Source organism: Amblyomma mixtum, chromosome 4 (genome assembly GCF_055824585.1).
Source record: "Amblyomma mixtum isolate Tamu chromosome 4, ASM5582458v1, whole genome shotgun sequence".
NCBI lineage: Eukaryota > Metazoa > Arthropoda > Arachnida > Ixodida > Ixodidae > Amblyomma > Amblyomma mixtum.
Genome location: NC_143015.1, coordinates 23,697,474 through 23,718,971, shown reverse-complemented (window position 1 = coordinate 23,718,971; position 21,498 = coordinate 23,697,474). Strand labels below are relative to the sequence as shown.

At 45.0% G+C, this 21,498-nt stretch overlaps 1 protein-coding gene across 1 annotated transcript; it reads right to left on the bottom strand.

Annotated features, from left to right (window-relative positions):
* Nucleotides 1-479: 479 nt before the first annotated feature.
* Nucleotides 480-21,385, bottom strand: LOC149345890 (uncharacterized). Its single transcript, XM_089541214.1, has 2 exons — nucleotides 20,045-21,385; nucleotides 480-636 (listed from the first exon to the last, which is right to left on the bottom strand). The coding sequence occupies exons 1-2, from the start codon at nucleotides 21,061-21,063 to the stop codon at nucleotides 480-482; spliced, it is 1,176 nt and encodes a 391-aa protein (XP_089397340.1). The 5' UTR covers nucleotides 21,064-21,385.
* Between the last annotated feature and the right edge of the window lie 113 nt (nucleotides 21,386-21,498).

The following is a 21,498-nucleotide window of genomic DNA, read 5'->3' as shown; positions in this document are numbered from 1 at the left end:
CGAGGTGCGAAACCAGAAGCACCCGTGTTGAGATCGAGCCGCCATCATCGAATTTCTGCCGAAAGGTACTGGTGGCGCTATCTGGCATCGCAGAAGGAAAGGAAAGCGCCGAGGCGAGCGCTGCAACGACCGCGGCGGCTTGCTTTGAATGTGTCGTTCGGGCCATGTCGTCTTAGGTATCGCTGTTATAGTGTTTTACAATGCCGGCAATGTAAACCATAGACCGTTTCCAGGATTATCTATGACGATTTACGCAATAAAAGTAAGCAGCATGCGTTAGTCTTCTCGAGCACTGTAGCAGAGCGAGAACATTGCCTTTTCTCGGCATGCATGCTCTTTAGTCGGAAGGGGAATATGCCGGCATTTGAACAGGAAAACAATGATAAGTACGTGTCGGTATAAGGTGTGAAACGAGAAAAAAAGACGCTTTGTCGAGCTATTAGCAGGCAGAAGTTCGTGCTATAAAGTGCTCAGTTGTTTCAGTCCTCGAAGTGACCACCAGCAGCGTCGATACACCGCTGCAGCCTCTGGGCGTATTCCTCAAAGACGGCAGCACGCATCTCGTCAGTGATTGTGGTGAACTCTTCTGAGATGCGCTCTTTCAGTTCTTCGACACTGCCGATGACACTGCCTTGACTTGATGTAGCCCCACACGAAGAAATCGCAAGGCGACAGACAAGTCTCGCGAGCGTGGTGGCCACGGCATATTGGGGGATCCTCGCCCCATCCACCGACCTGGAAATTGCTCGTCTAGCCACTTACGCACTTTGGCAGCGTAGCGGGCAGGGGCACCACTTTGCTGGAACTTGCCAATCTATTGCTGCATATGGCATTCAACCAGCTCCGGCAGGAATTCATCTTTCAAAATGCTTTGATAGGATTAAGCTGTTACTGTTTCTGGAAAAAAAAAAACGTGCCGATCACTCCCTCACGCCAAATTCCACACCACACAACGATGCGTGGGGAGTTCGCCGCCCTCGTGTGGATGAAACGAGGGTTCTCCTTTGTCCAAAAACTAGCGTTTTGCCTTTTCACGCGCCCGTCAACATGGAAAACCGCTTCGTCACTGAAAAGTTAGTTAGTTAGTTATATTGATTTTAATGGCGCAAAAGCAACTGAGGCTATGATGCGCCAAACGCAAGGTTGTAGGTTTTGTTAAACGTGAAGCTTTTTATACTTAGAGTTTGTTTAAAACGCTGGCTTCCTTGAGAAACCTAAAAATACATGAGATGTCAACCAGTGCACGATCGCCTAAAAGTAACATAGGGTGTAATGGGAGTCTTTCCCTATAAAATGTTGTAAAATATTTCTTTCTTAGTTCTTCTAGTTTGACACATGAAATTAAAATGTGGTTCACTGTGAGTTCGGAACCACACATTTCACAGAGAGGTTTGTTTTGTTTGGTTAGTAGAAACCTGTGCGTGAGGTGGGTGTGTCCAATGCAGAGCCGACATAAAATAACTTCGGTAAAACATTCTTGATGTCTACATGATTGCCATTCCCCTAGAATTGGCTTCACAGAATGTAGTTCGTTGTTTACGTGCTCTTGCCATGCAGCCTGCCACTTATTTTTGAGTTTACTGTATATAAAGTTTAAGCAATCCCTGTGCGGTATGTTCACTTGCTTTATTTGGCCATTCCGGGCTTGAGCAGCGCATACATCTGCTTTCTCATTACCTACAATTCCAACATGGCTAGGAACCCAGCAGAATTTAATTTTACGATTTTGTTTTTTGATTTTAATTATGTTGTGTATGATGTTTCCTATTATAGGTTCAGCTGCATTTCTGGAGTGCAGTGCTTTAAGCATACTCAGGGAATCGGTGTAAATGATGCTATTTTTGATATTCTCTCTTACTATTTTATCTACAGCTACAAAGATGGCATAACACTCAGCAGTAAAAACCGATGCGCAATCTGGTAGTCGCATTATTTGTTTATTTTTTCCTTGGATTACTGCACTTCCAACGTGACTTTCTGTTTTTGAGCCATCGGTATAAAATTCAATGTAGGTGTCATATTTTTCTTGTAGTGCAAAGAATTCGTGTAATATGTACTCATTTGGCGTTTGCTTTTTATCTAAATGTGTCATTGTGAAGTCACATACTGAAGGCAGGCTGTACCATGGTGGCAAATATTCATTCCTTTGTGCAATATTCGGTAAGCAGTCTAGTACTGTTAGCTCTTCACATTTGTCTTCAAAGCGCAATAGTAATGGTATGATAGAATGTGGTTTGTTGATGAATAATCTTTTAGATGGGCACTTGGTGACAACTGGATGGCAGAGCTGTTTCGGAAGAGAACGGATTTTTAAGACGTATGTGCATGTAAGTGCGATTCTTCGGTCCTCAAGAGCGGGCTCATTAGTTTCAACGTGTAGGCTGGCTACTGGTGATGTTCTGTATGTTCCAGATGATAGGCGCAGACCAAGATTATGAATGGGGTCTAATCTTTTTAAGTAGGATGCTCTTGCCGAACCATATACTATGCACCCGTAGTCCAGCTTGGAGCGCACCAGAGAGCGATATATTTGTAAAAGGCTTGCTCTATCGGACCCCCACCGCTTCCGTGAGAGCACTTTTAAGATATTGAGGACTTGAGAAGCTTTCTTTTTAAGGTTGTTAATGTGTGGTAGAAATGTGAGTTTCTTGCCGAAGGTTAGGCCTAAAAATTTGTGTTCTTGTTTAATTGGTAGCGCAGTGTGATTCAGGTATAGACTGGGATCGACCTGTAGGCCTCGCCGCAATGAGAAAAGAACAGCTACTGTTTTTTGAGGAGAAAATTTAAATCCATTTCTGTCTGCCCAAGAACCTGGTTTATTTAGTGTGATTTGTATTTGTCTCTCTCAGTTTGATATACTGGAGGACGTGCATGCTATTTGTAGGTCATCTACATAAACTGAATACATTATGGACTTGGGTATTACTTTAGCTAAGGAATTCATTTTGACTATGAAGAGTGTCGTGCTTAGAATGCACCCCTGGGGTACGCCGTTCTCTTGGGTGAAAGTCATGGAGAGTTGCTCCTAGGCGGACTCGGAATGTGCGGTTAGCCAGGAAGTCGTTCAAGCAGTTCAACATCCTGCCGCGGATAGCTAGCTCTGCTAGGTCACGGAGGATGCCGAACTTCCACGTAGTATCATAGGCCTTCTCCAAGTCGAAGAAGACCCCAATACAGTGCTGCTTGTGGATGAACGCCTCCCGGATGGTGTTTCCTAGGCGGACAAGATGATCTGTGGTCGAGCATGTTTTCTTAAACCCACATTGGTGTGTATCTAATAGTTGCCGAGATTCAAGTACGAAGGTCAGTCTAATGTTTATTACACTTTCGAAAGATTTAGCAATGCAGCTGGTGAGGGCTATTGGTGTGTAACTGCTAGGACTTGTTGGTGGTTTTCCGGGTTTGAGAAAAGGTATTATGACTGCTTCTTTCCACTCGACAGGTATATTTCCAGTTATCCAGATTTTATTAAAGAATTTTAACAGTGCCTCTACAGCAGCCTCGGAGAGATGGGCAAGCATAGCATAAAGCACGTTGTCTGGTCCTGGTGCTGTCTTTTTTCCAGAGGATAATACCTTATTTAATTTTTGCAGTGTGAGAGGCTGGTTGTAATCCTCATGTATACCTGCTCCGGATGGGAATTTTTGTTTTTCAGCTATTGCTTTGTGTTGCTGAAATGTGTTTGTGTAATTGGATGAGCTTGAGATCTCAGCAAAATTCTCGCCCAATATGTTGGCCTGTTCTTCTAAAGATGTTTGTGGGCCGGGTGCTGTCAAGAGAGGACGTGTGAAAGGGATATGGTCACCAGTAAATTTACGAACTTTTTCCCACGTTTTCTTTGATGTTGTTGAGCTGTTTATTGAGGAGACATATTTCTGCCAAGAGGTTTTTTCTGCATTTCTTCGGCACATACCGCGCTCTGGCTTTTGCCTTCTTAAAGGTAAGTAAGTTCTCTGCAGTGGAATATCGACGCAGAGCGCTCCAGGCTTTGTTTTGTTGTTTTTTTGCTAATGTGCATTCTTTTGTCCACCACACTTTGTGTTTCTTTTGTGCAGGTCCTGTTGTTTGTGGTATAGCGAGTGTTGCGGCCGATATTATGCATTCAGTAAACTTCTCATTAATTTCATCTGTGCTAAGGTCGTCACAAAATTCCTTTTCCAGAGTGGCACTTTTTGTAAAAAGTGACCAGTCGGCGAGCTGAATTTTCCAGCGCCGTGGCCTTGTGGGGTTGATTGGAGTGGATGATGAGAGCCTGATGACGGTAGGTAAGTGGTCGCTGCCCATGGGGTCATTCCATTTAAAATCGTTAAAAAGTAATGGTGATGCGAAAGCTAAATCGAGAGAGCTCATTTTTGCTGAGCTCGGACAGCAATATGTGGCTTTTCCCGTATTTAAAAGACAGATATTATTCGAAAGTATAAAATCTTCGATTGTTTGGCCTCTAGAGTCACAGCGTTCGCTTCCCCAAAACGGAGAGTGAGCGTTAAAATCGCCAACTACCAGAAATAGCTCCGGCAGTTCATCGATCAGGCCTTCTAGATCTTGGCATGTTAATGTGATGTGTGGGGGAAGATATACAGAACATATTGTTATGGTTTTGTAGCTGATGACGCTAACCGCAACCGCCTCAAGTTTTGTTTTCAGTTTGATTTCTTGAGCCGGGACGCCGCTTTGGATGATGATTGCGACGCCTCCCGACAGTCTATTTGCATGTTCGCGATCACGCCTAAAAGTTGTATAATGTTTTAAGATATTTGAATGTTGTGGACCAAGATTGGTCTCCTGGAGACATAGAGCTAGAGGCATCACTGACCCTAGAATGTGAGTTATATCACTGTAGTTCCTCAACATTCCTCTACAGTTCCATTGAACCACAAATGTCATGTTTGTTTTTTGGGTGGGAATGGAACCGAAGAAGTTTACTATTCTGAGCCCGTTACCGGGGTTCTATCTTTTCTTCGCTCGTGAGAGCCGGTCCGCCGCTGCAAAGCGGGCGGAGTGGTAGTTGTATCCATCACCTCACCAGAGGTGCTGGAGGACCGCGAAGCCGCGGATGTGTTGGTGTCGGGCCTCCCCCGACGGGGGGAAGTCCTGCGGGATGCTGACCCGTGGGCCGGCACTCCCTGGCTTGGAGTTGGCAGAGCAGCCTTGGCTGTCTCTGCCTGGGGCGTTGATGGCACTGCCACAGGCGCGGTGGGAGTGGCCGCGGCAGATGCCGGAGTGCTGCGTGGTGCACCGCCCCTGCGCGCCACGTCAGCATAGTTTGGTTTGGCTGTGAAAGAGAATGTATTTGTCAGTGCAAAACGCCTTCTGGCTTCTTTGAATGAAATGTTTTCTTTGGTCTTAATGGTGATGATTTCCTTCTCCTTTTTCCAGGACGGACACGCCCTGGAGTACGCAGCGTGGTCGCCTTCACAGTTAGCGCAGCGTAGAGCTGCGTCGCATTCCTCAGAATGGTGGTCCTTTGACGCGCATTTCGCGCAAGTTTTGCGGCCGCGGCAACTCTGTGAGCCGTGGCCAAACCTCTGACAATTAAAGCACCTTCGGGGGTTAGGGATGTAGTGCCTTACAGTTACTTTAAGGTATCCAACGTCGATTGTTTCAGGCAATGTGCATGTGTTGAAAGTTAGAACCAGATGTTTGGTATCTATTTCCTTGTTGTCCTTGCGGATCTTGATTCGATATGCATCAATGACATTTTGCTCGGAAAGCCCTTCCAGCATTTCTTTCTCGGTAAGGTGTAGAAAATCATTTTCTGAGATGACGCCACGGACAGTATTGAGTGATCGGTGTGCAGTGATGGAGACAGGTGTGTCCCCAATAGACACTATGTTACAGAGTTTGGTGGTTTGGACATTTTCTCGGAGTTCCAGCAATAAATCGCCACTGGTCATTTTCGATACTTTGTAGCCGGGGCCCAAAGCTTCTGTTAAGCATTTCGATACCAGAAGGGGGATAGAATTCCGGCCTGTGTATCTTGAACTTCACTGTGGACGACTTGGAATTTAGCAAATGTTGGTTTCTTTTTGGAAAAAAAGTTCTCTGCTTCGTTCCGCCCTCTCTTGAGAGAGCGATCAAGTTTTGAAAAGGGGGGAGCCATAAAAAATTGATGTTTTTCGGTCATGGTGCCAGCCACCCACCATGGAGTCCAACAAGAGGACGCGACAGGAACTTGAAAGAAAGTCTTGCCCACGCCAGCTGTACACCTTAACTATAACCTAATATGACTCAACTCAGGGTAGTTGGTCACACACGGTTAACCCTCGCCGCCAGGAAAGAGAGGAAAAAACGAAGAAGAGAGGAGGGTACAGGAGATTTGTAAGAAAGAGATAGGAAAGTGAAAGATAGAGGGGAGGATAGGAAAAGGCGACTGCCGATTTCCCCCGGTTGGGTCAGGCCGGAGGTGCCGCCTACAGGAAGCTGGGGCCAAAGTGGTGTGTTGCCTCCGCCGAGGGGCCTTAAGGGTCCAAACGCTCGGCATCGGCTCAACCACCAGGATCCCCTTTTCCCCGGACACGGCGATGCCACGCACGGCTAAGCGCGGGTGCTTGGGTCCGTGGTGGCGCACTGCTCACCATCGTCCCCCTGCGGGGATGTCCCTGCGGATACTCGGGTTAACCCCGTGGTGTCGCCACTCACCAACGTCTGCAAGCTGCAGACGCCTCCCTGCGGGGACGTCACTGAAAAGCAAGAAGTCGAGGTGTCCACAGTCCGCATTGATCCGCTGCTGCTCAGACTGGCAGAATGCTACTCTCATGATCTTATCTGCCGGGCTTAGATTTTGGTGCACCTGCACCCTATAAGGCCGCCATCCCCTCTTTCTTAGAGCCCGGCTCCCGGTCGACGAATGGACTCCAAACATCAGCCCAGCACGAGTGGAGGTCATATGGGGATCACTTTCAAACGCCTCCTCAAGTGCATCGCGAATCACGTTGTGCCTCTTGTGTTTCTCACTTCTCACTTGCCTCAAGACCGACCCGGTTTCTTCGAACCTACGCCGCCATTTAGAAACTGCGTAACTAGACGGTGGTCGACGGCGAAACTTCAGTTTGAACTGCTGGCGGACGTAGCTCGTGGAGTCCGACATTAGCAGCCACACTACTGCCTGCGCCTTCTCCTTGGCAGTGTATGTCGGCATAATGCAGCTCTATACTCCACAGCAGAACGAAGCAAGCACGACTGAGAAAGCAGGGAAGAATACTAAAATCCAGCACCACAAACCAGAATGCAAACCGAACTCTTCTGTTTCTCTAAATAGAGCCGCGTAAGCAGACGACAGAAATACGACGACACAATGGACAGCATATGTTTTATTGGTAAATCGCCGTCAAGTCATTTAATTTGTTTACGATAGTTTTGAAAATGCGTTGGCCGAAAAATATTTCACGCGCTTAAGCAAACGACATAGCCCGAACAACGCATTCAAAGCAAGCCGCCGCGCTCGTTGCAGCGCTCGCCTCGGTGCTTCCGTCGCGGCGCTTTCCGTCAGCGATGCCAGAAGACGCCACCAGTACATTTCGGCAGAAATTCGATGACGGCGGCTCGATCTAAACACCGGTGCTTCTGGTTTCGCGTCTTGCGTGACCAAACCTGGTAAGTACCACTTTTATACTTACTATGCCTTAAAACGGACAACAATAAGGAAGCTTTTGTGGGAGAATTTTTCAAACCTCTGCCGACAACGTTGCAGAACATGGTGCAGAACATGGTTGCAGAACAGGGCTTGTGCATTGTCAAAAACAGCAAAAATGTGTTTCACGTTTATGTACACACTTCTGTGAATGATAACAGCTGTGTTTAGTATTGCATGATTCTACTTCATTTATTTATAACTACATCGCCAGAAGGCATTATTGTAGGGGGTTAAGTACATGGGGGTCACACAATGGAAAAAAGTTTGCCATAATGCCATGAATACACCAGTTACCAACAAACAACACTAAAATCAAAATTATTAGAAAACATACAAAGAGTGCAATAACCAAGTAGAAAAATACGTATGAAGAGCTCATACAGTAGTATAGGCTATTATATAGGACATTATATACGTATAGGACATTAATACGGCACTGATAAGGTTTAATTTTGTTAGCACTGTCTCGCCTCGAGAAGCCGTAATGCGGCTCCTTTAGGACGCTCTTTTGTCAATGCCTGTTTTGTTCCTGTATATGTTGCGAAGGAATTTTAATCTTCGTATTCTCCTGCGCGACAAGAGTGTTTTCCAACACAGTCCTTCATACATAGCGGATCCCCGAACTGTAAAATCATAATTTCCTGTTGCATATAGTGCTGCTTGTTACTGGATATGATCTATTTTAGCCATGAGGTTTTTTTTTTGTGTATGGGACCTAGGTGACCCCCCCAGTTGAGTTTCCCCTTCAGGTGGTGACGAGAGGAAACACTTGATGGTGATGAATTGGTGGTTCGGAGTTGCAAACAATCACGTCACTTGACGGCTGGACAAAAAGGTTAACTATTTATTTACACAAAGTAAACGAGAAGAAACAAGCAAGGAGAAAACTATTTACAACATGACTGAAACGTTCATTACATGAAATCAGCCCCACTTAACCGGGAGCGTTCCGTTTTAAGCCTTTTGTCTCCGCCCTTCGCGGGGACAGTAACCAATCAAGTACTGGGGAAAGGATGCCAGCCAATCAAACACCGAAGGCTCCTTATACAATAAAAAAAAGGAAAGCTGTCCCTGAGGGGTCCAGCGTCCAGTGGCAACAAACACGAGAACGATCGTTCTGGCGACGGCGCCGCCAGCAACAACAGAGCAGCCACCAAAGCGCGTCTCGTCGTGCGTCCGCGGTTCCATGCACTGTGCTGGAGGCTGGATATGCACCGCAGAAAGTTCAGAGAACTTAACACCCCCCCCCCCTATCAATACCCTCGAACTGAGGGCCCCTAGGGGTATTTTGTATAAGTAATAATAATTGTGATTGGTCCAGCAAAGAGTTTCCGTAAACGTAACTCCGAGGTATTTAACATGGCCTGTGGTTTGAAGTTCAATATTATTTACGTTATATGCACTGGGGAATTTTTCTTTTTCCTGGTGAACTGCATGTAATAAAATTTTCAGGTATTAAGGCCATCTGCCACTGGCTGCACCAGACAGCTACTTTCCCTGCAAAGCAGACATATCGACAAGGCATTTCACTGAACGATACACGACACAGTCGTCGGCATGAAGCCTAACGTTAGATCTCAGATCTGCTTCTATATCATTAATATAAAGCAGAAATTAAAGCGGCCCAAGTACAGAGCCTTGAGGCACTCCTGATAGCACTTGCATAGGAGCTGATGTCACCTCGTTCAGAAGAACTTGTTGTTTTCGCAGGTGTAAATAATCCTTTGACCAGCCAAGAATATTTTCAGGAATGCCTAAGGATGACAATTTCAAGCAGAGCAGATTGTGTGGGATGACATCAAATGCTTTCTGAAAGTCCATGAAAAGTGTGCTTGTTCACCGCGGCCCAAACTGGCTGCAATGTCTTGAGCAAATTCCGTTAGTTGCGTTACACACGAGAAACCGGAACGAAAACCATTCCTCGTTTGGTGCTTTCATCTTTATTCTTTTTCTTTATTCAGAGGTTACCCCGCAGCGCCCATAGGCGTTACAGCAGGGGGGTTACAGCATTGAAAAAAATACATCCTCGTGAGTACAGCACACCTGCATTTCACTGAGTCGATTCCATTCGCCAATTCTTTTAACAAAAAAAGGGTTTGCGTAAGTGCCAGTCCTTGAGTGATACTCACGAATTTTGAGACTATGGTCTGTGCGCCTGGAAACATAGTGAGGCTCTTTCAGATAGGTTTCTCTATTGATACCGGTTTTATTATGAAATATTGTGTATAAGAGTTTAAGTCTTAGTTTCCTTCGGCGAGAGGCAAGTAGTTCCCAGTTGAGCTCATTCTTCATGGCACCTACGCTATCCCGCCTTCGGAATCGTCCTAAGACAAACCTGGCTGCACGGTTTTGGATTCGTTCAATGTGCTCAGACAGCGTCTTGTTCGAAGGGTCCCAAACCACAGAGCCATACTCCAAAATAGGTCTGACGCAACTCAGATAAGCTGTGTTTTTAAATTGACATGCGAACATCGCAAATTGCGTTGTATAAAATTCAGTGCTCTACTTGCCCTGCGCACCAAGTCATCAATGTGCGCGTTCCAGGAACAATCAGATGCCAGCGTTATGCCTAAATACTTATTCACTGCCTCTTTACGTATTAGTTCGTTGTTAATCATGTATCGGGAATCAGTTGGGTTTTTCTTTCTAGTAAAACAAACATGAATGCACTTTTTGACATCTAAATTCATTTTCCAAGTGGAACACCATGATTCAATTCTTGTTAGGTCTGTTTGTAAGCATGAAATATTGTTGTCAGTAACAATTTTTCTGTACACAACGCAGTCATCAGCAAATAACCGCACAGAAGATGAAATTCCATCAGAAATGTCGTTTACATAAACCAAGAACAAGAGTGGTCCCAAAACCGAGCCTTGCCGAACGCCCGATGTAACATTTACGTAGCCTGAACGTTTCCCATTTAAAACAACACATTGTCGCCACTGAAACAAATAATCTTGAATCCTTTAAGTACAGAAGAATTAACTTTTTCAATGGGCTCAAAACGGGGGAATGAGCCATCACGATGAACATGGAGAGCATGCGTTGTGTATTACTACACAGTATTCCGCCAATTGCTCACGAGCTGAACACTTATAACGTAATGCGATGGTGCCCCACAAATCACACGAAAAAGTGTAGATCCATGGGTGTTGCGAGACTGCAGAACTGGGAAGTGGGGCAGACACGGGACCTACGAAAGAGGGCAATCGTGATTACCCACGCACCACTAGGGATGGAGACAAGTGTGCACTTCTTCCAGAGGAGTCTCGCGAAAGCAAAGAGTACTGGGGTATTTTTATTTTTGTGGGCTTAATTTGCGCCTGTGTTGCCTGCGACCTAAACTGTTCATTCATGGAAACCAAAAAAGAAAATGAAACCGATCACGTAGTTTTCCAGAACGTCCTTTATTGCCCCTTTAAGTGCAGTGACTGGCGCCTCCTGGCAAATAAAGTGAGGCAAATGTGGCAGTATGATACACAGCTGGTAGGGCACAGCGCACTGATTCAATCCGTGCTTTAAAAGTAGTTCACAGTTAATTACAACATCGAAAACTTCCGTTTTCGCTTTTGTTTTGTTCTTTGGGTCTGCATGAATAAATGTCTTGTGTTGTGTTGTGTTTTATGGCGCATAAGCGACTAAGGCTATCATGCGCCAAGCTCAGGGTATAAAAATTGATTTATATAGGATGTTATATAAAAGTCTAAATGAACGGTGGTGTAAAGGGCCTAAAAAGTTAGTTTGTGCAGTATAGTAAAAATATAAAAATGTAAGAGAAAATTCTCGAAGTGACTTATGGTAAAAGCTTTATATAGGGTCGGTAACCTCAGCAGCCATCCTTGGCTGGGCAAGGATCTCAAGGTTCCCACCCGATGGAATAGGGACCTCAGCCGTCTTCTCAGGAATGAGAAAGTGGCTGAGGTGTTTCAAAAACAAGTAAGGCAAGATGAGGTGTGTCAATAAATTGTAAAGCACAGGGTTAAATGCATGTTTCTAGAATTTATGTGTTACAGTTGTTGTAACCTATAGTTGGTTTAGAATATTTGCTTCTTGTAAAAAGTTAAATGTGCAGGACAAGTCGACAAGTGCATTCTCTCCCAAAACCAGTGATGGATGAAAAGGGATTCGTTCATTGTAAAACCGTGTGAAATGTTTCTTCCTCAGTGTTTCGAGCTTTCGACATGAGTATACCAAATGGTTTACGGTGAGGTCGTCTCCGCATGCGTCACATATAGGTTTGTCTTGTTTTGTTAGTATGAAGTTGTGTGTGAGGTGTGTGTGTCCTATGCGAATACGGCATAAAATGACTTCCTTAATGCGTTCCTGGTGAGTACATGTTTTCCATTCGCCCAACACAGGCTTAACCAAGTGGAGTTTATTATTATTGTATTATTCCACGTTGCCTGCCATATATCTCTTAGTTTAGAATGTACTAATTTCATGTAATCTTTAAAAGGTAAATTTACTTTCTCGATTTGTTTGTTCCGGGCTCGAGCTGCGCATACGTCTGCTCTTTCATTCTCTTCTATACCGACGTGACTAGGGACCCAGCAGAATTTGACGTTTAGTCCGTGGGCAGTGGCTGTTCTTATGTTGTGTATGATGTCGCCGAGTAGTGGCGTGACTGCATTTCTGATGTGAAGCGCTGTGAGTACACTGAGCGAGTCTGTGAAAATAACGCTGTTGCTTATGTTCTCGTTTACTATTTTCTCTACCGCAACCCAGATGGCATAACATTCAGCAGTGAAGATGGATGCATACTGCGGAAGTCTTATTATTTTTTCCAATCTTCCTTGTACTACGGCACTTCCAACACAATCGGCTGTTTTTGAACCGTCAGTATAAAATGTTTCAAGGCCACTGTACCTTTCCTCGAGTGCGAGGAATTCTTGGATGATGTGTTGTGAGGGAGTTTGTGCTTTTCGGAACTGTGTAAGCGTGAGATCGCAGTCGCTGTGAAAATTATTCCATGTGGCAAGTGGGTCCCGTCTTTGAGCCATGTTAGGTAATGTGTCAGCTATGCCAAGATTCTGGCATATCTCTTCGAACCTTAAAATCAGAGGCCTGGTATTTGTGGTTTGTTCCTGAATATTATTCTAGAGGGGCACTTTGTTACGATGGAATAACAGATGTGTTTTAGCAAGGATCTCACTTTGAAAACATATGTACATGTAAGGGCGTTTCTTCTGACTTCTAGCGGGGGTTCATTTGTCTCGACGTAGAGACTGGTTATGGGCGATGTTCTGTAAGCGCCGCATGAAAGGCGAAGGCCTGAGTTATGCGTGGGGTCTAGTCTCTTCAGATATGATGGCCGTGCTGATCCGTACACTACGCATCTGTGGTCTAAGATGGAACGTGTCAAGTAGCGATAGATGTGTAGGAGGCATGCTCTATCAGACCCCCAGTGTTTTCGAGACAGTACTTTCAATATGTTCAGTGATTTAGTGGCTTTCTTTTTTAGGTTATTTATGTAGGGTAGGAACGTAAGTTTTCTGTCAAATGTTACGCCCAAAAATTTATGCTACTTTTTCATAGGCAGTACTGTTTCTTTTAAGTGGAGTTCTTTTAAGTGGAGTGTGGGGTCGGCCTGTAAGCCTCTTTTCAGTGAAAAAAGAACGGCGACTGTTTTTTGAGGGGAAAACTTGAAACCATTTCTTTCAGCCCAAATTGCCAGTTTGTTTAACGTCAGCTGTATTTGTCGTTCACATGCTGAGATGTTCGTGGATGTGTACGCTATTTGAAGATCATCAACGTATGTAGAATGTATAATAGACTTTGGCATTATTTTCACAAGAGAATTCATTTTCACAAGAAACAGAGTTGTACTCAGAATACACCCCTGGGGCACTCCATTTTCTTGACTAAAATTCTTCGAAAGTGTTGAGCCAAGGAGGACTTGGAATGAACGGTCAGAGAGGAAATCCTTTATGCAGTTTAGCATCCTGCCGCAGATGCCTAGATCTGCAAGGTCACGAAGAATACCGAACCTCCACGTGGTGTCATAAGCTTTTTCGATGTCGAAAAAAACTGCCAGGCAGTGTTGTCCGTGAATAAACGCCTCTCGTACTGTATTTTCAAGGCGGACTAGATGATCGGTTGTTGAGCACGCTTTCCTAAAACCGCATTGATGTATATCCAGCAGTGTACGGGATTCAAGGACGAACATTAACCGGATATTAAGAACACTTTAAAAATTTTGGCAAGACAACTTGTGAGCGCTATGGGTCTATAACTACCGGGGGAACTTGGTGGCTTTCCGGGTTTAAGGAAAGGTACAATTACTGCTTTCTTCCATTCCTCAGGTAGCTTCCCGGAGACCCATATTTTATTAAAAAACTTTAAAAGTGCTTCTACGGCAGGTTCTGAAAGATGGGCTAACATCTCATAATGGACTTTATCAGGCCCGGGTGCTGTTTGCTTTCCGGTGCAGAGTACTCTATTGATTTCTTCAAAGGTTATTTAACTGTTGTATGTCTCGTTCAACCTGCTATTCGTGGGAAGTCTTTGTTTTTGAGCAGTGTTTATGTATTTTAGAAATGAGTCGGTATAGTGGAGGGAACTAGAAACTTGAGAGAAGTGCTCTCCCAAAATGTCTGCCTGTTCTTTGATGTTTGTTTGTCTGTCGGGGTCTGTCAGAAAAGGGATTGTGAAAGTGGAGAAGCACCCATTTAATCTGCGCACTTGTTCCCACATTTTTTTCGACGTAACTGAGTTCTTTGTTGATGACACAAACTTTTGCCATGATTCTTTTTCAGCTATGCGGCGTATATACCGGGCATTAGCTTTCGCTTTTTTAAAATTTATAAAGTTTTCCTGCGTTGGGTATCGTCGGAAAATCCCCAGGGCTTTATTTTGTTTCTTTTTTGCTTCTCTACATGTTTGTGTGTACCAGTGTTTATGGCCTGGTCGTACCGTTCCCGAAGTCTGAGGAATGGCTAACTGTGCTGCAGCAATAATACATGAGGTAAATATTTCGTTGAGTTCGTCTATACTAGAATACTCTGTGGATATTTTATCGAGGCTGGCCTCAGCTCGGAAAAGTTCCCAGTCGGCTAAATGAAGCTTCCAGCGGCGTGGTTTTGTCAGGGTTACTGATGGTGGTGATGACATGTTAATGATAACTAGTAGGTGGTCGCTTCCATACGGATTGTCTAAAACATCCCAGTTAAAATCATTAAAAATAGAGGGCGAACTAAAAGACAGGTCTAAACAGCTCATTTTTCTAGTGCTGGGACTGCAATACGTTTGTTTCCCTGTATTTAGTAAGCAGACATTGTTGCATAGAATAAAATCTTCTAAAATACGGCCTCTAGTATCTGTTTGTTCGCTTCCCCAATAAGAGGAATGCGCATTAAAATCACCGACTACCAGATACGGCTCTGGTAGCTGTTGTAAAAGTGTTTCTAAGTCATGCAGTGTTACTGATAGATGTGGCTGTAGATATACCGAGCATATGGTGATGGTTTTAAAATGGAGGACGGTGACTGCAACAGCTTCATACTTGGTTTTTATCTTGATTTCACGGGTTCCAACTCCACTCTGCACAATAATAGCAACACCTCCTGAGAGCCTATCAGCTTGCTCTCGGTCGCACCGAAAGACTTGATACTTCTTTAGGATATTCTGGTGTTTGGGACCTAAGTTTGTCTCCTGTAGGCATAAAGCCATAGGGGAAAATGTGTTTAGAAGTTCTTTTATATCAGAATAGTTATTTAATGCTCCACGACAGTTCCAATGTATAAGGAACGCCATGTTGGATGATTTTTGGGAGTGTCGTAAAGAAGTTACAGTAGAGGATTTGGGGGTGCCATTACTGGGCTCTTGTGTTTTCTTTTTCGCTCAATCGAGCTGCGCCGCCGCTGAAGCGGGGGCGAGTTTGGCGTTGTGTCCATCGCCTCGCTAGAGGCTCTGGAGGTCCGCGGAGAACCCACGGGTGTGCGGTTTGTAGGCCTCTCCCGACTGGGGGAAGCCTTGCGGGCTGCCGACCCGGAGGCCGGCGGGCCCTTCTTCGAAAGTGGCAGAGCAGCTTTTGCTGCGTCTGCCCGGGGCGCGGATGGCCCTGCCCCAGGCTCACTGCGTGTGGCCTGGGCAGGTGCCGAAGCCTGGTGTGATGCCCCGCCCCGTCGCACCACATCGGCGAAATTTGTTCTTGCTGTGAAGAGGAATGTGCCTTGTGTTTGACTGAATCGTTGACGCGCTTCTTTGAAAGTTATATTTTCTTTTGTTTTGATGGTTATTATTTCCTTTTCTTTTTTCCAGGTCGGACACGACCTCGAGTACGCGGGGTGATCCACTTCACAGTTAGCGCACTGCGGTGCTGCATTGCAATTTTCAGACTCATGATCGTTAGTTAGTTAGTTATATTGATTTTTATGGCGCAAAAGCAACTGAGGCTATGCTGCGCCAAACACAAGGTTAGAGTTTTTATTAATGGTGAAGCTTTCTAAAAATACTTAGAGTTTGTTCAAAACGTTGCCTTCCTTGAGAAACCTAAAAATACATGAAATGTCAACCAGTGCTCGATCACCTAAGAGTAGCATGGGGTGTAATGGGATGCTTTCCCTGTAAAATGTTGTGAAATATTTCTTTCTTAGTTCTTCTAGTTTTATGCATGAAATTAAAATGTGGTTCACTGTGAGTTCAGCACCACACATTTCACAGAGAGGTTTGTTTTGTTTGGCTAGCAGAAAGTTGTGCGTGAGGTGGGTGTGTCCAACGCGGAGCCGACATAAAATAACTTCGGTAAAACGTTCTTGATGCCTACATGATTGCCATTCCCCTAAAATTGGTTTCACAGAATTTAATTTGTTGTTTACGTGATCTTGCCATGCGGCCTGCCACTTATTTCTGAGTTTACTGTTGATAAACTTTAAGCAATCCCTGTGCGGTATGCTCACTTGTTTTATTTGGCCATTCCGGGCTTGTGCAGCGCATACATCTGCTTTTTCATTACCTACGATTTCAACATGGCTAGGAACCCAGCAGAATTTAATGTTATGCTTTTGTTTTGTGATTTTAACAATGCTATGTATGATGTTACCTATTATGGGTTCAGCAGCATTTCTGGAGTGCAGTGCTTTGAGCATACTCAGGGAATCGGTGTAAATGATACTATTTTTGATATTCTCTCTTACTATTTTTTCCACAGCTACAAAGATGGCATAACACTCAGCAGTAAAAACCGATGCGAATTCTGGTAGTCGCATTATCTGTTTGTTTTTTCCTTGGATTACTGCACTTCCAACGTGACTTTCTGTTTTTGAGCCATCGGTATAAAATTCAATGTAAGTGTCATACTTTTCTTGTAGTGCAAAGAATTCCTGTAATATATACTCATTTGGCGTTTGCTTTTTATTTAAATGTGTCATTGTGAGGTCACATACTGAAGGCAGGCTGTACCATGGTGGTAAATATTCATTCCTTTGTGCAATATTCGGTAGGGCATCTAGTACTGTTAGCTCTTCGCATTTATCTTCAAAGCGCAGTAGTAATGGTCTGATAGAGTGTGGTTTGTTGATGAATAATCTTTTAGATGGGCACTTGGTTACAACTGGATGGCAGAGATGTTTCGGAAGAGAACGGATTTTTAAGACATATGAGCATGTAAGGGCGATTCTTCGATCCTCAAGAGCGGCTTCATTAGTTTCAACGTAAAGGCTAACTACTGGTGATGTTCTGTATGCTCCGGATGATAGGCGCAGACCAAGATTATGAATGGGGTCTAATCTTTTTAAGTAGGATACTCTTGCCGAACCATATACTATGCACCCGTAGTCCAGCTTGGAGCGCACCAGAGAGCGATATATTTGTAAAAGGCTTGCTCTATCGGACCCCCACCGCTTCCGTGAGAGAACTATTAATATATTGAGGGCTTGAGAAGCTTTCTTTTTGAGGTTGTTAATATGTGGTAGAAATGTGAGTTTCTTGTCGAAAGTTACGCCTAAAAATTTGTGTTCTAGTTTAATTGGTAGCGCAGTGTGATTCAAGTATAGATTGGGATCGACCTGTAGGCCTCGTCGCAATGAGAAAAGAACAGCTACTGTTTTTTGAGGAGAAAATTTAAACCCATTTATGTCTGCCCAAGCACCTAGTTTATTTAGTGTGATTTGTATTTGTCTCTCACAGGTTGATATGCTGGAGGACGTGCATGCTATTTGTAGGTCATCTACATAGACTGAATACATTATGGACTTGGGTATTACTTTAGCTAAGGAATTCATTTTTACTATGAAGAGTGTCGTGCTTAGAATGCACCCCTGGGGTACGCCGTTCTCTTGGGTGAAAGTCATGGAGAGAGTTGGTCCTAGGCGGACTCGGAATGTGCGGTTAGCCAGGAAGTCGTTCAAGCAGTTCAACATCCTGCCGCGGATACCTAGCTCTGCTAGGTCACGGAGGATGCCGAACTTCCACGTAGTATCGTAGGCCTTCTCCAAGTCGAAGAAGACCCCAATACAGTGCTGCTTGTGGATGAACGCCTCCCGGATGGTGTTTTCTAGGCGGACAAGGTGATCTGTGGTTGAGCATGCTTTCTTAAACCTACATTGGTGTGTATCTAATAGTTGCCGAGATTCAAGTATGAAGGTCAATCTAATGTTTATTACAATTTCGAAAGATTTAGCAATGCAGCTGGTGAGGGCTATTGGTCTGTAACTGCTAGGACTTGTTGGTGGTTTTCCGGGTTTGAGAAAAGGTATTATGACTGCTTTTTTCCACTCGTCAGGTATATTGCCAGTTATCCAGATTTTATTAAAGAATTTTAACAGTGCCTCTACAGCAGCCTCGGAGAGATGTGCAAGCATAGCGTAATGCACGTTGTCTGGTCCCGGTGCTGTCTTTTTGCCAGAAGATAGTACCTTATTTAATTCTTCTAGTGTGAGAGGCTGGTTATAATCCTCATGAACACCTGCTCCAGATGGGAATCTTTGTTTCTCAGCTATTGCTTTGTGTTTTTGAAATGTGTTTGTGTAGTTGGATGAGCTTGAGATCTCAGCAAAATGCTCGCCCAGTATGTTGGCCTGTTCTTCTAAAGATGTTTGTGTCCCGGGTGCTGTCAAGAGAGGAAGTGTGAAAGGGGTATGGTCACCAGTAAATTTACGCACTTTTTCCCACATTTTCTTTGATGTTATTGAACTATTTGTTGAGGAGACATATTTCTGCCAAGAGGTTTTCTCTGCATTTCTTCGCACATACCGCGCTCTGGCTTTTGCCTTCTTAAAGGTGAGTAGGTTCTCTGCAGTGGGATATCGACGCAGAGCGCTCCAGGCTTTCTTTTGTTGTTTTTTTGCTAATGTGCATTCTTTTGTCCACCACACTTTGTGTTTCTTTTGTGCAAGTCCTGTTGTTTGTGGTATAGCGAGTGTTGCGGCCGATATTATGCATTCAGTAAACTTCTCATTAATTTCATCTGTGCTAAGGTCGTCACAAAATTCCTTTTCCAGAGTGGCACTTTTTGTAAAAAGTGACCAGTCGGCGAGCTGAATTTTCCAGCGCCGTGGCCTTGTGGGGATGATTGGAGTGGACGATGAGAGCCTGATGATGGTAGGTAAGTGATCGCTGCCCATGGGGTCATTTAAAACATCCCATTTAAAATCGTTAAAAAGTAATGGTGATGCGAAAGCTAAATCGAGAGAGCTCATTTTTGCTGAGCTTGGACAGCAATATGTGGCTTTTCCCGTATTTAAAAGACAGACATTATTAGAAAGTATAAAATCTTCGATTGTTTGTCCTCTAGAGTCACAGCGTTCGCTTCCCCAAAACGGAGAGTGAGCGTTAAAATCGCCAACTACCAGAAATGGCTCCGGCAGTTCATCGATCAGGTCTTCTAGATCTTGGCATGTTAATGTGATGTGTGGGGGAAGATATACGGAACATATTGTTATGGTTTTGTAGCTGATGACGCTAACCGCAACCGCCTCAAGTTTCGTTTTCAGTTTGATTTCTTGAGCCGGGACGCCGCTTTGGGTGATGATTGCGACGCCTCCCGACAGTCTATTTGCATGTTCGCGATCACGTCTAAAAGTTTTATAATGTTTTAAGATATTTGAATGTTGTGGACCAAGATTGGTCTCCTGGAGACATAGAGCTAGAGGCATCACTGACCCTAGAATATGTGTTATATCACTGTAGTTCCTCAACATTCCTCTACAGTTCCATTGTATTATGAAAGCCATCTTAGTTTTGTGTTTGTACTGATTGAAAAAACTAGATCAAGTTGTTTATGGCCCCGTGACTCGGGGCCTGTCTCTTTTTGACCGATCCAGGGAGCTCCGCCGACCATCCGACGTGGCCGGCGAGGGGCTGCCCGGGGTCGTGTCCATCGCCTCTGCGGAGGCACTGGACGACCGTGCAGGAGGCACATTGATTTTCGAATTTGACCTCGACCTGTGGGAAGAGGTCTTTGGGCCCGCCGACCCGGGGGTCTGCGTCCCCTCCTTTGGGGTAGGCGGAGTAGCGTGAGCTACTCCACCAGACGGCGCAGATGGCCCCACCACAGGCTCACTACGTGTGGCCTGGACAGGTGCCGAAGCCTGGTGTGGTGCGCCGCGCCCACGCACCACATCGGCGAAGTTTGTTTTTGCAGTGAAGGTGAATTTGTTTGTTTGAGAGTATTGCCTTCTTGCTTCTTTGAAAGAAATGTTTTGCGTAATCTTGAGAGTAATGATTTCTTTCTCTTTTTTCCAGGACGGGCAAGCCCTGGAGTAGGCAGCATGGTCTCCATCACAGTTTGCACACCGTAGGTTAGCAACACATTCTTCGGATTGGTGGTCCTTCGAAGAGCATTTTGCGCAAGTTTTGCGGCCGCGACAACTCTGGGAGCCGTGGCCAAATCTCTGGCAGTTGAAACATCTGCGTGGGTTGGGAATATACGGTCTTACACTTATTTTCAGGTAGCCTACTTCAATGGATTCGGGTAATGTGCTCATGTTGAATGTCAAGATCAGGTGTTTGGTGTCCACTTCTTTGCCATCCTTCCGGATCTTGATCCGGTGGACATCTATAACTTCTTGGTCAGTAAGTCCTTCGAGCATTTCCTTTTCAGAAAGGTGGACAAAATCTATTTCAGAGATGACGCCTCGTACAGTATTCACAGACCGATGTGGGGTCACAGAGACAGGGATGTCCCCAATGGATACAATTGTTGCAACTTTTGAGTGTTGTATGCTGTCGCGCAGTTCAAGAAGTAAGTCGCCACTGGCCATTTTTGACACCTTGTAGCCAAGGCCTAAGGCATCCGTCAAGCGTTTTGAGACTTGGAATGGGCATATTATCCTTGCTTGTGTTTCTTCTGCTTTACTGTGAATGACATGAAATTTTGGAAAGGATACTTTTCTTTTCTGGAAAAAGTCATCTGCTTCGGTCCGCCCTCTCTTGAGAGAGCGATCAAGTTTTGAAAGGGGGGGAGCCATAAAAAAATGTAGTTTTTCGGTCATGGTGCCAGCCACCCACCATGGAGTCCAACAAGGGGACGCGACAGGTACTTGAAAGAAAGTCCTGCCCACGCCAGCTGTACACCTTAACTATAACCTAATATGACTCAACTCAGGGTAGTTGGTCACACACGGTTAACCCTCGCCGCCAGGAAAAAGAAAAAAACAAAGAAGAGAGGAGGATACAGGAAAGTTGTAAGAAAGGAAATAGGAAAGTGAAAGGTAGAGGGGAGGACAGGAAAAGGCGACTGCCGATTTCCCCCGGTCGGGTCAGGCCGGAGGTGCCGTCTACAGGAAGCTGGGGCCAAAGTGGTGTGTTGCCTCCGCCGAGGGGCCTTAAGGGTCCAAACGCTCGACATCGGCTCAACCACCAGGATCCCCTTTTCCCCGGACACGGCGATGCCACGCACGGCTAAGCGCGGATGCTCGGGTGCGTGG

Bases quoted from the DNA above. Each gene is read 5' to 3' on its own strand.
- LOC149345890 (XM_089541214.1), bottom strand. From the start codon at position 21,063: ATGACCGAAAAACTACATTTTTTTATGGCTCCCCCCCTTTCAAAACTT. The intron at 637-20,044 runs GTCGGCGGGCCC...GGCTACATCAAG, and splicing joins GAGGGGACGCAGACCCCCGG to TCAAGGCAGTGTCATCGGCA.